Here is a 17,442-nt window from a genome sequence, read left to right as displayed (position 1 = left end):
TTACAGTGATGAAGCTTCTGATAATCTTCAGTTCCAATTTCATAACTGAGGATGAGCCTGTGGGATAATGCAGTAGCTAAAGCCAAAGAACAGCAGTTTGACAAAGGATCTAGTAGAATTGCAGTTTATACAGCAGATAATCCCAAATGAGAACAAAGACATTGGTGCTACCACTGGGTCTCAAAAGCCACCAAGTGTGAGGGCACAAGAAAAACTAAGCAGAGTCATGTAGTCTAGGAAGTGTAGGGAGTTTAGGAAGTCTAGGGAAGTCTGCCAATTTTTGTAGCACAAGGTCCTTTCAGCTGAAGGGTAGGAAGGTCTGCGTAGAAGAGGTAGACTCTCTGTTTTGAAGCAGCTGTGAGATCCAGGAGGATACTCCAAAAGATGAACATAACTAGAGGCATGGCAAAATGGTAATAAATTAAGTTGTTTGAGTGCTCTTGCAGGTCAGTACTTGGGCTACAAGGTCTTATGCCCATAACAGAATAGCAGTCAGAAAAGGTGTGCCAAAAGCAGCAGGGAAAGCCAAGAGACATTGGTTGGAGCATCCTGATGCTAAAATGTGTTGAAAATACCTATGTCTAATGCATTCTGATGACCAAATGCAGGAGTTGAATGTTCAGTTCTGGGAAAGCTCTGGCAGTAATGCAGGTGACAACTATTAGGTATAAAATTTCCAAAAGTGCTGGTAAACGTTTCACACACAGTAGTCCTTCACACACACTGGGAGGAGACTAACCCCCTGCTAAGGCTTACCTCCTCTTTATATGAGAGTTAGATTGGAAGTAAGTACTAATGTGATGGAATGATATTATCCAACTGAGTATGGTGTGATTGCTTTTGTAAGTGCTGAAGGATTTGCAATGATTATTATAGCACTGAGATCTTCTATAAAAGTCAAGACAGAATTACTCATCACCAAGTCTTTATTTTAGTAGTGTTTTGTAGTGACACAATGACATAAACCCTGTTTTTTTAAAAAAATTAATCTAGTGTAACGCTTTACACTTTTTTGTTCTCTTACAGGCTTTACAGTAATGATAAAAATATGCCATTTCAATGTTTTTTAAGGAAAACTGAAATGCTCTCCTATTTCCAATTTAGAAAAAACGGTTACATATAGGATAAAGACAGTGGTGTTAGCTCTACACTGCAACATAAGAAACACTGTCATGCTTGCGTAATTGTATAGGAACTTGATACAGACTTGAGTGACTTTTGAGGTGACATTGACCCAGTGGCTCAAACGTATCTTTAGGATAACATCAGTGTTTTTAATGGATGCAGTTTTAAATCTACCATGCTATTAAACACAAAGGGCAAATTTATGCTTGGCATATCTCCCTTGGTAATGTTGGCACTAAACCAGGGAGTAATTTTCCCTATTGCATTTAACAACATGTTTCAGGTTTAAAAGCCATGGAGCCATTAAAATATGACTCCATCATTTAGAAAGTAATTGCGGTATATCTTTCTAGCGCTGAGGGATTAAATCAATTCAATCTCAGTGCGGTTAACAAAGGCAGTTAGCTACTTGCTTTAAATATGAGTTAAATCTGTAAAACATGATGACTTCATGGAGAACAGGACTGGCTCAATGGCATACACCCAAGAAATGGGCTGTTGACTTCACTGAGTTCAGTAGGAACCTTGAACTGAAGGGTAAAATGATCGTGCCCCTGGGGGCTGTTCCTGTAGGTGGTCCACACTTGAAATTCACATACAGGTTTTGTATCTTTTTAAAGATCATGAAAGAGAATATTAAACTATATCCAACTTTGGTCCTCTCTGTGTTGATGCCAACTCTTGCTTTAGGGCAACTTCATAAAGGAGAGGTGGGAAAAAACCTGAAGCATAATGGCTGAGTATTTGTCAGTATTTGCTGTCACCAGTAATTATTTCAAAATCCAGCTTTGCATACTGGATATTAGACAAAAGTCAGGCATGAGCTGGAGCTGCTGGAGAAATTCTTGCTCCAAAGCTGGCACTTACCAGGCTGTTAGCTGGTAACCAGCACACTTTCCATCCTAATTCACTAGAGTGCAGAGAAAAATTGGTTGACTTGATTCATCTGCAGAATACTTAACTGTTATAAACTGATGGTGTCATGAAGGCCTTCTGGGATTTTGCCAGAGGAATTTGGAAGTATTTGACGAATTACAGAGAAAGCAAGAACCTGTTACACAGTGTTTAGTTGAGACTGTCCCTTAGCTTGGGTAACGCTTTAGTCCTGCTACAGTCTGACATGGAACGCCATTGAACACTCTACCAAAAAGACTTGTCTTTCTGGAGTAAAAACCTCTAAGATTTAAGGCAAGTAAAACATACTGTTCATAAGGCTTTAAAGGTAAAGCGTATTGGTGCACTGTGAAGGGGTTTCTGATTTCTCCCAGCAGATCCTCCTTTAGCTGGCAGGAAAGGAGCCTGCAGCCGTGATTGCATGCCTCGCTGTTGGAGGGTTAGGAAAAAAGAGGAACAGAAGGGTTAAAGCTGATGGTGAGAGAAGGCAGGAGGGACGTTATGGTCCCCCTGGGGCGCTGGGGGGAGGGGAGAGGAAGTGAGATCTGCTGTGGACAGGAGTTTGCTTTTTCTTTTGTTGGTAGCAAGCCTGCTATGTGTTAAAGGCCCACTGAAGATACTGCACTTGCCCCTGCCCGCCCCCACCCCCCATCTACCATATCCCCAAGGTCTGCAAAAAGGGAAAAAATCATGTCACTTGCCTTGTGTGTGCGTCATGCTTCACAGCCTGTAAGCCAGGCAGCCCCAGTCCTGGCCCCACAGCTGGGTGGCTGCCGCAGGACTGGGTGGCTGGTGTCTCCCCAGCACTGGCATCCACCCTGCACACAGTGCTCCAGGTAGGACAAGGGCTGCTCGCTGGTTAACAGCTTGGGGCAGGGATCTCACCGCCTGACCATGAAGTCTCCTGTGCACCTCTTTTCCTTCAGGGTATTATACCTTTGACCTGGGGCTTTCCCACCTGGGCTGGGACTTCCATCCGAGATGAGAGATGCGTGAGGCTGAGGGGTGGCAGTGTGAGAGACAACCACCAAGTGGTGAGGAGCCAGTGCAGGCTCCTGCTAGTGCTTTTCCCTTGCAGCCCCTCTGACCAGCATGACTGTTTCCCCACGTCCACCCATCCCTGGCCTCATCTCAGCAGCTAGCCATTCCTTCTGCCATTCCCTCCATCTTGTCAGCTGTGCTTCCCTTAAGCCACCGCTTTCATGGACCATCACACAGACAGTCTCACTCCTGGCACCTTCCTCTTCCCAACCTCTGCTCCAACTTCATCTTTCTAGCTCTTCTGCTCAGAAACAAGAAATGCTGTCAGGGCTGTATTTGTCTCCTTTGCTCGATGCTGTTGGGTGTAATATGCATTTACTGGCCACTGGCAAGGAGGTCTAACTAGTGCAGGAGGGTCCACAAAGATGCTAGCCTGATGCTGTGGAAACCGCGGTTCTTGCTTTTAGGTAGATGGCTTGCACCTGTCTGTGTTATCCCTCTTGCTGAAGAGAACAATGCCTAGAACTATCACTCCTTTTGTTTCAGTTCCTGTCTAGCATGGTCAGTGGTAGAACACTTGAGTTCAACATAGTAGATAATTCAAAATATTCTGGTTATATATTTATATAGGTGGACATTGTTTTCATATCATTGTTTTCATTTAATGAAGGATTTAACAAAAAAAATCCTTTCCCTTTTTCTTCCATTCTTTCTAGCCAGAAAAGGCAAAAGCAAATCTGTTGGGTAGATGTTTTAGTAGAGAAACTGGGATCTGATGGAATTGTGTAAAAACACTATTTATTTAGTCAGCTTTGAATTAAAGACTTGTGATGTTGTCCATACCCTTCCACACTTCCGAGCGATAATCTAATCTAAGACATCATCTTTCCTATATAGCCCCAAAATACTGTTGTGCAAAATAATGTGACTGAAGTAAAACTAAAAACATAGAAGGTAGAAAGTTGTGCTAAGAAACCACTAAAAAATTCTTTCTAATATATTTACTGATGACGAAGTACAATCTGTTCCTAAAAATAATTAACTGAATGTGTACCAACTTTTCTGCAATGTGCATTGAGTTTGATTTCCTCTGGTTTTATTTTTTCTAGGGCTGTCAGAATGAATGCACGGCTGGAGGATGCTCAGAAGAAACAGCAAAGTATATGACTGAGTCTTTCAAGGTACATTTGTTTAAAGATGTCTGAAGCATTTCAGTAGATGGTGCCAGACAGCATCTGTAACACAATAGTGCTTGTTGTGCAGGTGATTATAGCTACTGACATGCTTGAACATCATGATTCTGTAAGTTGCATTTGCTGAAAATGTTTTCAAGGTAGAAATTAAGAACATGACAATAACTTTATTATGGTTTTGGGTACTAACTAAAAAGTTAGTAGCAAAAATTAAAATGGCATAGGTGATGATATTTTTAACTCTTACCTGCTTCAAAAGCAATAGAAATAAAGATTGATTACCCCCATTTTTTTCCAAACAAAGCCTGTGTAACAGTCTATTATTTGTTAAACTTTGGCATTATGAATGGTGCTCAAAGGTGGGTTTTTCCATCTGGTCTCAAAGTTGCAGAGCTAAGGGTCTCAGAACTCCAAAGCACACCAGAACTCCAAAGCACACCACAGCTCTGGCACATTATTGGCACTCCGCGAGCAAACAGGGCTGTTATAGTAAGGAGTGCTGAGCAGCAGACAGGAGTTGACAAGAATCTGAATCCCTCTTTTTTATTTTAATCTTACGCTTAGAACTGAGCTCAGTTAAGATAGCACTCTTTGCTTCCTTCCTGAATGCAGTGCTAGTAACTAAGAGCTTATTTTAAACACTGTATGGACACAGATGTCAATTACTAGTTTTCTGTTGGAAATTTAAAGCCCATCAGCATGTGCTCCTTTGAATTCTACCTTCTCTCCTCATTCCCTTTTTTCCTGCCTCTCTTTCATACTTCTTTTGCCTTTATTCCTTATGTCACACATCTCTAATTATTTCTCCCCCTCTCTTTCACTGCTTTATAATCTTTAAAAGCCTCATTTATATTTTGCAGATGTTTAAAAATGGTAACCAGAAAAAGGTGACCTCACTTGTGCTTTTTCAGCAGTTCCCTTCCTGTTACTCCTGACTATTGTCAGCAATAGTCAGAGGTGAAATTATGATGATACACTTTGTAACTGTCATGTTCTTCCTGATTTTTTGGGCAGTGCCACTGCTGTGCAGTCTTCTGAATTATGCTTAAGTAGTTATTTCCAGTTTAGTTGCCAGGCTTTAACCACATATGGAAAATAAATGCTGCAAAAAATGTGTTGGACTCCTGGATAAAATTTATTCTGGTGTTGGTCTCATTGAAAACAGCAGATAATTCTTGAGAATCCAGAATTTCACCGTGTAGCCACATGCCATTTAATCCCTTTTTCTCCATTCTCAGCCCTTCCTAGTTCTTCTCTTCCTCATTTCTTTGCATCGTGTCTCTCTGGCAATTCTGCCAAAGAAGGAAGATTTAGGATGACCTTTTTAGGCAGAAGGTCTGATTTGGAAAGTGTTGTCAAAAACATGCATGCAGTCAGTTTTGAAAGCCCAATATTCACAAATATGGAGTGCAGAGTTTTGTGAATTCACCTTTAATGAATAGACAAGATAGATCTCGGTAGATTCATTCAGTAGAGCATGCCAGTGTATTTAAAACCAAAAATGGCTTTGCGGAGAAGAGACTCTTGTGCAATTGCACTGTACTGTTTCCTGCCACTCATTGACGTAGTTCAGAAGGAAGACAGAGTGGGAACAAACTCTGATAGTGTTTGGGTTTGTGTGAACTGGGCATAAAGTAAAGCAGACTTAGGGCAGATTTAATTATACTGGCAGTCAAGCAGGTGCCTTACCAAATCTCCAAATACTGGGCTGTACAAAGTTGGATTTAATCCAGTTTCCTTTCCATTGATACTTGTGTGTCAGCCAGAATGGCAAATCATTGTAGTGGAGAGTCTGTGTGAGGGGAAAAATATCTTAGCAGGTGGGACAGATGGTCATAAAGGGAATAATACTAAGAAAAACAGCTGGTTCAGGCTGAAATCTAATATGTAAGTCCATTCCTGCCTTATGGCTTTGTTTCTGAAGATTAGCTGCTGTCACCAGCAAGGGGTACAACTTTTTAGAAAATACTGTACTGGGGGGGCTGGGGGGGGCGTGGATATATGAAAGTTGTGATGGGAATACAGGTAATGATTGCAGTGTCCTACATTATAATAATTATTTGCCATCTCTTTAACTTCATTGTCAAATTAAAAAGAAAAACTTTATAAATGAAGGAAAAAACCCACCAGACAATGACAAATAAAACAGCCTGGATTCATTCTAGGGAACTTCACAAACATTTCTGTGGAAGACAGTTACGGTTACAATTTCAGAAAGTATAGCTAGTAACATTTCAAAGGAATCAAGTTGACCCGTGGGGCTGCCTGTGCTGAAGAAAGCTGCAATTTTGTGCCAGTAACCCAAGTAATCCAAGATTGTGGGAATGTAGAAAACAGGGTATGGTTTTGTTTTATGCTTACATAAAACATATTGTTTAAAGTGGATGATGCCTAACATCTGAATGCCAGATTACCCCTCTGAAGACATTTCTTTTTAGAATGTAGTGCTGTGCTTTTTAGGTGTGATAAGCTTCTTTGAATTTCACTGCAATTTCTGTGTGACTTGGAAAGATAGAGTTGGAGAGTCCCTATACACAGGGAGGGAGGGAAGGAATGCTGCCTACAGCTTCTAGCAAGCAGTGAGCACCTCTGCTAGCTGCTCTCTGTTTTAATTCTCATGGGTTTCTCTTAAGTCAATAGGTCAGAATTGGCATTTTGTGTTTTAACTGCTACCAAACTACCTTATTGTGACACACTTCTGCAGTTAAAAATCTCATCTTGACAGGTCTGTGATTTACAAGACAATGTATTGCATTTAGAGTTGACACATGACCGGTGATCTTGGAACAGATAAGAAACATCCAAGGAAATAGTGATTATGCTAGAGTTTCCTGTATTGTAGAAAATGTCAAATCTCTAGGATTTATCTACCCAGCTCCGTCCACTAGAGTGAAATCTTCCTTCCTCCCCCAACTGTTGTATGCATGTATTTGTGTATTTATTTATTTAAATAACTAGCTGTGGTTCACGACAATAACCTAAGAGATACTGCAGTTTTTGCCTATTGTCAACACTGGATCTCTAGGAGGGGAGTATGAAACCAGTAACAGAAAGTACAGTTATCCTCTGTACCACTGAATGTATCTTGGAATGTTGAATGAAGAAATGCACATGTATGGTTTTGCTCTTATATATATATTTTTGCATTCAATAATGCTATGAAATAGCACGCAGTTACGTCTAAGGCACTTAATGTTTAAGGTTAAAAATCTGGTAATTTTGTTAACGCATTCGTTCTGCTTATTGTACTGCCACAAGACAGAATAGATGTTGTTTGGGTGATGTGGTGGTCTATTTCCATATGTAACTCTGCTTTGTGGTTTTTTTTTAAAGTATGTGTAAGCTCTGACTTTGAATTCATAATGCTTGGTCTTAAGAAACTAAAGGCATCCATGATTGCTTTTTCATTCCTTCATGTTATCAAACTATATCCAGAAAGATAATTTTAGTTTTTCTGTAACCTTTTGTCATGTAATACATTTTCTCTTTGAGAAACTGGTACATGGAAGACTTTTAAGAAATTATTACCTTCTCCTATTATATTTCTCTGTGTTTTAACGATCTGCAGCTGTGTAGAATTAGTTGGGTATCTTAATGGTGCAAAGTTAAGTTTTTTCTTTTTTTTAAAAAAAAATATCTAATGGCCTTTTTATTATTATTATTTTTAGTGGCCTTTTTAGTATACCAAAATGGTGCAGAACTTCTAGGGAATGCTGGCTAGTCTGCTATGCCAAATGAAGTATTTGTAGTTTACAAGTGAACGTGGATTAATTTGGTAATACGAAGACTTTTGGTAATGAAATGCAAAATGTTCAGGCGGAGCTTCTGTATCTGAATGGCTCCTCATGATACTCTAAATAACTGTGAGTGTTCCCGTACAATCTTCTGCAGACAGCTCAGCCTTTCCAGGCTCCAGGCCAGTGGGATGTGAGCCCATGGCAGACTGGAAGCTACATAGGCAGGTTAGAGTGGTGCTGTGCTTGAACCAATAATCCCTGTTGAGATCTTGGACTTGCTAGACTGGATACAGTGCTGTGCTAATATGTTTACATGGCTTCCAGTTTGAAGCTAGCTCACATCTAGCTGTGTGATATGCTGGATATAGTGATTTTTCTGTAATTATGTATGTTTTGTTTGTTTCTTGCATAGTTATTACATTTCAGAGCCCAAGCTGTGAAGTAGCTGACATTGTGCTAGGTATCGTGCAAATCAGACCAGAAAGATTATTTCCACACTATAGGTATAACCTACAGATAAACAATCAAAACCTTTGACGGTTTTTCTACAGAATCTAAAGCAGTAGTGTATTTTACCTCTAGAAGAAGTATGAAGAAACTGAAAAATTATTTCTGATGCAGGCATTTGTGGTTCAAATTGAGAGATTGCTAGTGAAAGTTTTACAGACATTGATGTTGTTCTTGGAGGTCTCTTCACACAAATGCAGTTATTCCTTGCAATAGGACCTTTGGTTGCATATTTTAAAACGTGTAGCCTTTGCATGAAATGACAGGGAGTTTGGTTGCCTCTGTGTAAAACACACTGTGCTGACTCTGATTCTCTGCTTTGTTCCATGTTCTTGACAAATAATGAAATAGCATTTAAGATAAACAACAGGTCTATATTTTACCCTGGAAATGCTAAAATTATAAATAAGGTAGTATTACAGGAGTAATCTATGCAGTTAAGGTGTAGGTTAGATGTTACTGAAGTATGCGGCATTTTTTGTTATGTAGTGTGCATTAGAAAGAGTTGGAAATATTCCTTTTTTCTGTTGGGAACATTATGCCTATTTTCAAAACAGTCTTTGAAAGAAAAACTTGACTAATTATTGATTTTTTCTATGTTTACATTAATGAAACTACATTACTGTGATTCATTACCATGTTTATACTAATGAAAGTCAAGTGCGTCAATAATCTGTGCCAAATATAGTGGGATGTAAGATTCCTTACTGTGGGAACTGGGAGAGGGACCAATCCATTTTGAGATATTAGACAGTTTTAAGCTTTACTTTAGAAAACTAAATATTTTATATGTGAAAAGGTTGCTGACAGAGATAAAGAATGAGCAGTTCTCCAACCCTTGTTTTTTGAAGAAGAGAATTATTTCTTCAAATTTTCCTCCTTCCCCTCCAATGCAAAGATTAAAAACATATAAAGTACAGAATAGTCTAATTTTTTGAAACATATTTTTAAAAGCTGAATTAATTGACTGTATCACATTGAGAGGGTGAAAGTTCCACTCCTTGAAGAGTTTAGGGAAGTACATAGCACTTCTCTTGTGTTTTCATTTTGTATGAACAGTAGGTAAAGTTTCTGACATGCTCAGAGCATATGGGTCAGCAAAATGCTGAAATGCTTTATATGCATTATAGTTACCACATTATATACATAGCTAACAAATATAAAACAGTTTACACAGTGTATATATTTTCACATCTCTTCCTCTCCAGCGTGTTCTCAATCTGTCATTTTTTACTAACGTAAATAAATTATTTACCTGTCAAAGCATCTCCAAAATTTTGTGTCTTAGAACCATAGGCCATCTAGTCCCTCCTTCCACTGAAAGTGGGACTCACATCGAGCGCCAGACCAGGTCAGCCATGGCTTCGTCTGTTGAATGCAGTGCTGCACTACTCTCTTTAAGAAAACGTTTTTTTCCGATGTCCTGTATGAACCTCCTATGCTAAAACTGTGTCAGTTACCATCAGTATGTCATCTCCATATCATTTCCATGAAAGTACATAGCTGTAACCACTGTTAGATCAGGATTCTGTTGTTGTAACAATATTTAGCATTTTTGGACTGGCCTTTGCGTTAGAAAAGGTCATTCTGATTTTATCTTAATATCAGCTGAATCTATTCACTCAAGCTTTTCACCAATGGCAATAAAATGATTTACTTTTTGTCATGTGTTGAATCAAAAAAGATTGGCAAGTAATAATAATATTAGATCACAGTGCATTCTTATCACTTGATTATGCCTCCTAGCAGGCTGTGTATATGCTGCAGAATTACTTCAGGTCATTTACAATCAAATCCATTCCCTGATCTTCAACCTACCAAGAGGGAAACCAGCTACAGCACAAAGAAGATTCAGTGGGGGGTGGTTTCTGTAGCATTCTGCATCTACACAGGCATTACACAAACGCTTTTGAATACTACCAATAATAGCTGGGCAAGACTGACTGACATATCTACTGCTTTCATTCCAGTTATCAGGAAGGTATGGGTCTAGGTCACAGTAAAGATCAACACACAGTGCACTTAGAGCTGCCTGTCCTGTTTTGACAAACGAGAGAGGAAACAAAGCCTAGTATGTGTTAATCAATGTTTCAGTGGTTTTTGGTTGCCAGGAGAAAGTGCCCTTCCTGAAGGAAACCATGCAAGTTGCATGCACAGGTGGAGGTTGCACTAGTTCAGCTTGGTATTGCTGATGGCTCTATTTGGCACATCAGTGTTTCTAAATCAAGCTTGTTACTACAGTGCAGCAGCAGCAGTGTCACTGCTTCAGGATCGTAGTAGCCAAGAAATGCTACTGAGCAACAAGTTCTTAGTGCTGTGAAAATATTTTGCCATGATTCTTCCATGACACGCTAAGGGATGATTTCCCAACAGCCTGCAAGTAGGTTTCCCATGCCATCAGGAACCCACCTATAATGAGGCATTTGAGATCTGTGGCAGTACTCTTCCGTTTTGCCTTGGTGGCAAGTAGTTCTGTGGTTTTCTTCAGGTGGATGACGTCCTTCTGATAGTTGCAATAGGCTTTCTAAGCTGTAGTAGAGAAACTGATTGTCCCATTATCTGACGCCATAGGATTTGCAAATAAAACTAATTGGCTTCAGCAGATAACAGGAGCTTTTGGCCAAGATAAAAGGAAGATGCTAGAAAAACAGTCAGGATGGTTTGGCTGCGTTGATTTATAGCACAAAGAAAGTGATGCCTTATCTTCTTTTTAACTAGGAGCTTAAGATATGGTTGGTATCTGTAAAAGCACAGAAGTTTCACTAGAATTTTGAAATTCCATTCCATTTGGATTGTATCATTTTCTGGACTGATTTTTTCCAAGGTGAAGAGTTGCATTTAAAATGGGCTTTAACACCAGCCAGTTATTCCCAAATGAAACTATCTGGCTGCGAAACTTATAAAATCCATGGTGTCCACACCTATTTCCAAGAATTCTTAAATTGTATATGTCATTGTGATATCAAGTCCCCAGGTTTGATATTAAATGTTTTCTTTGCTGAATACACATGAATAGGAACTATAGCTTAGGAAGAGAATGTAGTCTTTTTTTTTTTTTTTTCCCCCATAGGATTTTGTTGGCATTTCTTGTTGCTTTTGAAATTATCTCTATACCCTAACCTTCTCCCTAGAGAGCTGGAATGGTTTTATCTTAATCTCTTATTTAGTCCCTGTTTCTAAGAAAGTACTGAATGGAATGAATTGGCACAATGTGGCAGTTTCAGTAGCAGATCAAAGACTGAAAATTTGTAAGTTTACCTTCTGTCTACCATTGTGAGAGAGAGATGGGGTAAGAGAAAAAGGCAGGTGTGGTTAACTGAATGTTTGAAATTATTCCCATAACCTCTGTGTAAGAGACTGTGCCACAAAAGTATTTTATATTCCTAAAAGTTTTTGAAATTCCATATGAAGTGTTAAATTCTGAATGCCTTCATTCCATGAATCCACTTTCTTGCATGCCTGCAAGCTTATTAAAATCAGGGTAAGAAGATTTAATTGCAACTGCTCTGGACTTGGGCATGTGAGATTATGGTTCTATTCTCAGCTATTCCACGTAACATGTTTGTGACTGGCCAGGCTACTTAGGTAAAGTATTTACAACTTGTTTGCCTGAAATTCAGGCTTGTAATTAATTTCATCCTGCAATATGGCTACTTTTTTAGGAAAAGCTTAGATATAACTACCTCATTTTTTGTTTCACTTTCTTCATATGACAGAAATGATGTTTCCCAAACCATGAGATAGTAGTGTCTTAAATCTTTGCAGACCAAATTTGTAAGTTTTGTTTTCATACAGGGTTATTTGAACATTAAAATGCTGTGCTACTGTACAAAAATGTATCAGTGAAATGCCACAGATCTCTCTATTCCAGTTTTGTGTCACAGGCCAGTGTGAGCCCTCATCTTGTGTTAGGCTCAAACCTTCTCCCAGGCAAACTCTTTCTAAAAATGGAACATTGTGTTTATGCTACAATGCAGAAATACAGTGGTTGCAAGGCAAGGAGCAGCACAGCATCAGGAATTGCGTTAACTAAGCTGTCGGATTTTTTGAGAAGAAGCAGTATCTACTAATAGTGAATAATATCAATAGGGTAATTAATTAATGTGTTCCATTAGTGAAGAATGGTCCTAGTTTTGTATTTGCGGAAATTTTTGAGTCTAGGGAAGGACTTTTTGTACAAGGAATTGGGCTATTATGGAAATGCAGTCTGTGATTCCCTATATGGAATTGCTTCTTTTGAATGAAAAGCCCAGGTATCTCTGTATTGCAGACATGAAGTGCAGTTGCATGGCCAAAGTGGGTTTTTGTATAGCTAACTTTACCAGCTGTGACAGTGAGCTACAGCAGTGTTTTTCAGTCCAGTACGATGACTGCATTAAAGCCTTCTCATACTTACTTACTCCCTAGTCATACCACTTAGTTAACTGGAATAGCTGTTAGCAAACAGAAACAGTTTATAGGACTAAAATGCAGTAATATGTCCAGTTAAGTCTTATCTGCATTTGGTGGTTTGTATTTTAAAGAGGTACTCATATTTGATAGATGATAGTCATAATTCTTTGATAGTTGAGATACTAGAAGACTGTTTTTCATAGACCTGAAAATACCGTTATCGGGGGTAGAGGAGACAGACTCCATAAAATCAAATAGATACTTTTGTTAAGATTTCCTTAATACCAGGTATAAGGTTTCCTTACGATTTGTAGGAACCCCATGCCTTCATCTTTCTTAACTTTAAAAATATGTATCTTCTGAAACTTGTGTCAGCGGAGAACAGACACGGAGAAAAACAACTAGACCCTCAAACCATTGCTAGTCCATTTAATTTTCCTAAAGCAGTGGAAATGGGTGATGCAATAAAGATTCAGTGGGGTTTGCCTCCTTTACAATCCGAATTCCTACAAAGCTGGATGAAGGGGTCTTGATTAACTTCAGTGGGCTTTGGATCAAATCAATGGGAGTTGGCACAGGGCAACATTTCATCAACATATAGAAAGACTCTTAAAATTTAGTTAGTGCACCTGAAAGCAATGATATTATGCATTATCCATGTGCTTGAGTGTTTATAAGGCAAGACTGGTTTCTTCAATGCTTTCTCGACAGTCTAGCCAGACTGTAGCTTTCCAACATCTTTATTTCCCTTCTTGTGCATTTTAGGAGCTTCAGACTGCATTTTCAGCTGTGCTGCTGCCCTAGGTGCCCTTTTCTTTCTCTAAGGCAAGAAGTTTATGCCAATTCCAAGCACTTCTCTGCTGTCTTGTCAGAGCAGGTTTCCTTCCCTGCTTACTGCTTCAAATCAAACATTCCTGCTTCAGAGTTGAGCATCCATCATGTCAGGGAAAAAGTTAAAGAAGCCAACAGTATGTTGTACCCTTCTTTTCTTCCTGTTGCTTGCAGAGTGTAGCAGAAGCTCGTTCTTTGGTTTGACAAATATTTGATAAATATGTGTTATGAATAGTTTAGGATAGATGCCTTGCAGAGGATGGACTAGATAAAGTCCTTCCAGCCATATTTTCTGTTGTTTCCATGATTGACACAAAACTGATTCAGAGCCTTGACTCCCCTTTTGCTTTGTCATTTGTTCTGTGGTTTATTACCCAGTGTACAGTCAACCTGATGCAATGATTCCAGGCCGCAGTCCAATTACATGTGCTAACATATTCTCAGATAAAGTCTCAGGGAAGCTTTATGTTGAAAGATTTCTGGGTGTTCTCCCTGGGGTTGCAGAAGATACTGTGTTATATTTTGTTTCTCTTCATATAGTAGAAAATTATGGCTTTCTTCCTGCTCAAATATTATATATCTTGACACGCTTTCCATTGTCAAGCCTCAGGCTCTGCTGTAAATTTAAAATAGTAATGATGTTTAAAGGGATTATAGGACAGCTTACGTTAAAATTACTTTTTATACTTACAAGCTAGTAGTAGACTTCTAAGTATTTATTTAACTGTCTTATTCTTTTTGGAGTTGATAGAACTCTTATTGTTTCTACTATAGATTTTATTACTGTGAACAGAGCCATACAGGGCTTAGCTCTATACAGAAAGTGATGGTCTCTGCCCCAGAAAACTAGCAGTCTTTTCCAAAGAAGGTGGGGATGGGAAAAGAATCAGAACAGCAGACCTTGGTTTATCCAAGGCCTATAGGACATAATCCCTTCGGTTTTATTCAAGTAGATGCTGCTGGGGTGTCTGCTAGTGATTAGTGGATAGAGTTGAGAGGTAGTAAGTCAGACAAACTAGACAAAAATAACACCTGCTAGAAGAGGTTGCAGCTGGTTTCATCTACCTGCAGCAGTATTCAGCATTTCTACTTCTAAAACAGGTTTTAGGAACAGGCAGAGCAGATGATTGCTTATTTTGTCTCAGTGGAGGAGAAAAGCACCAATTGCCCTAACACCGCATACAGCCTCCATAGTCTTTTCCTACTTTCTAGTTGCATAGCCTAGCACTGCTGCTGTCTGCTCTGATGCCACCGATGGAGGAGTTGGCATGTCATCCCAGATTCCTCTGAGTTTGGCAATAGTTTGGCAGAAGCCTTTTTTTTGGTGTGTGTGCAGCAGTAGTTGTTAAGCATGATTCGTGATGTCTGCCTACAGAAGGCAGGCCCATGTGGTGGAGGCTCTTCCTGGATCAGGTTGCAATTCCCTTTGAGCTGCTTGTAGTAGCAGCTCTACAAGGAGCAATTAATTACGTGCAACATATAGTAGCCTGAACCCTGCTTCACGTGTGAGGCTGCTGGGCTGGAATATCTAATGGATGAGCTTCTCCAGCCAGATAAGATCACTGCTCAGGTCAGCAAGAAAATGGGGGCAATCCTCTGCCACCAGCAACATCTGGAAAGCGAGAGAGCTTGAATGAGTGACAGGAGAGAGGTGGTAGCTTGCTCATTGGCTTCAAGGCCAAAAAAAACTTGTTCAAGAGAAGAGAGGGTTTCAGCTTCCAAAGGTGTATTAACAAGCACTTTCTTCAGCCTAGTTAGTATCCTCAACCCAGTTCCCCACCTCTGCTTTTCTTTGGCAGTGCAAAGCTCTTCTCCTCAGTCTGTCACATAGGAGGAGCCTCAGGCTCAGGAGACCAGGCAGAAGGTATTTTGGGGCAAAAGTAGCTGCTCCAGCAGAAAGAATGGCTTCCCGGGATAGAGATATGTGTTCTGGGGAGGGCCCAAAAGCAATTATGAGGGTGCCACAGCCGTAAGGACTTGAAAGGCAGGGAAAAAAACATCCTCATCCTTGGAGCCCTCCTCAAAGCCATTCTGTCTAGTCCAAGCTTTGTTCTTTCCAACTCCCCTGGCTATGCATTGTTAACTTTCCCCTTTACAGTAATTCCTGATGCTCTTTGTAATCTGTTTACTTCTCAAAATTTGCTCTGCTACTGAACCTCATTTTGTTCTTCACAAGCGCAAGGGCAAAACAAGTTACTCAATTTTGCCTGTGCTTCCATGTCTGTTATTGCATCAGAAGGCCCTGATCTTTCCTAGGATGTGCTTACAAACTCAGCATAAGTAATAAATAATAATTGCAGTTGCTTTGTGATCTTGAATGAATCACCTTGACTGGAAGTCGGGGAGGTTACTTATTTCATCAGAATAGATTACAGTCAGTCTGACTGAGTGGATGTTAATGTTTTGAGGATCTCGCTGAAACTTGCTGTTATAGTTAGGTAACTTGAAAGCTATTTTAAGTTGGGGCTGCCAGTTCTGTTTTTAGTCAAGGGATAGAAATGCTTGGCCCAGCACAGTGTTTAGAAAAGTTTGGGTATATCAAATAAATGACACCTGTTACAGCTGCTCAACCTACTGCTTGTAGTCTAGTAGTTCCAGCACAGTGAAAACCACAGCCAAGGATCATTTGGGAAGGCATTGGCAAAACTTGATGGAAAGAGTACGACAAAATATGCACTCGCCATCTGCATCTACCCAAGACAGCACTCTAGAGTGAGAAAGGTAGGAATGCAGTAATCAGAGTAACAGCTCTGGCCAAAGGCTGCTGTCAGCTCCACATCCACTTAAGGCTGTTGCAGAGGCTGGGTAGGATAAGCATTAAACTGACATCTTGGCTAGGGGCACCAGAATGTCTTGCTACAGCTTTGGTTAAAATAGACACTGACTAGCATGTCACTTTTAATTTGACCTAGCTAATAATTGAAAAGATCTGTTTCGATCAAATGGTGAATTTTAGTTTCTGGAGGTCACAATGTATCTTCTTGGGCTGGTAAAAGGTTTGCTTTGGAAGAAGTTGCGTTAGAATCAGCAGGCACTTTTCAAATGAGGAGATGTTTAAAAAAGTGCATTGGGTCGAGACAGTGGCTGTTTGTAGGTGCAGTGTTGCTATATAAACCCTGAAAATCAACAGTATGCAGCTGGCTTCCCCACCGCTCCTTTTTGCCTACCACAGGCAAGGCAGTCTGTTTCTTCCTGTTTCTTACTGGAGTGCTCTGGGCTATGACTTAGGCACATATGGAGACTTTGCAGGTCTGGAACTACATCTTCGTCATTTTACTTTAGGCAACAAGAGCAGAATAGCTGCACTCAACAGACTGTGCCACATCTGTTTCTTTCTTTATCTCCCTTATCCTTCTTGTTCCTGCATTTACCAGTTTTTCTTCCAGTTTAATGGTTTTATTAGACAGCAGCATCAGAGGGTGCTTGAGAGTATGTTGATAGACAAAGCAAGCAAAACAAAGCCTAGTTGAAAATTGCCCTTTGTATTGGCAGCGCAAACAGTGGAGATCGGGATGGGTGTTAATGCCAATGTCTAATGCATCCTTAATATGCTGTTTTCAGGGCTGGGGGAATGTTGATAAAGGAAATAAATAAATTGCTGTTTATAAGTGATACCATGGTAGCACTGCCATAGTTTTTTAATGAGTGTTATTAAAATAATATGCATTGATACTTAATCAGTACTCCTGGTATTAGTGACCTGGCCCTGCTCTGCTATCTTTGTGTGGGTTCTTCTGAGGGTTTGCTTGAACAGCACCACAAAATGCTTGGACAGGACTATG

At 39.8% G+C, this 17,442-nt stretch overlaps 1 protein-coding gene across 3 annotated transcripts in view; it reads left to right on the top strand.

Moving 5' to 3' along the window:
* Positions 1-17,442, top strand: part of BCAT1 (branched chain amino acid transaminase 1) — a 69,724-nt gene that overhangs the window by 16,427 nt on the left and 35,855 nt on the right. For all 3 annotated transcript variants that reach the window (XM_080392199.1, XM_080392200.1, XM_080392201.1), the window contains exon 2: positions 4,110-4,181. In XM_080392199.1, the coding sequence (XP_080248325.1) occupies positions 4,110-4,181 (72 nt within the window). The remainder of the gene's footprint in view (positions 1-4,109; positions 4,182-17,442) is intronic.

The sequence above is a fragment of the Falco punctatus genome (assembly GCF_963210335.1).
Source record: "Falco punctatus genome assembly, chromosome: 6".
Lineage (NCBI taxonomy): Eukaryota > Metazoa > Chordata > Aves > Falconiformes > Falconidae > Falco > Falco punctatus.
This window is presented reverse-complemented; position numbering and strand designations above follow the sequence as displayed.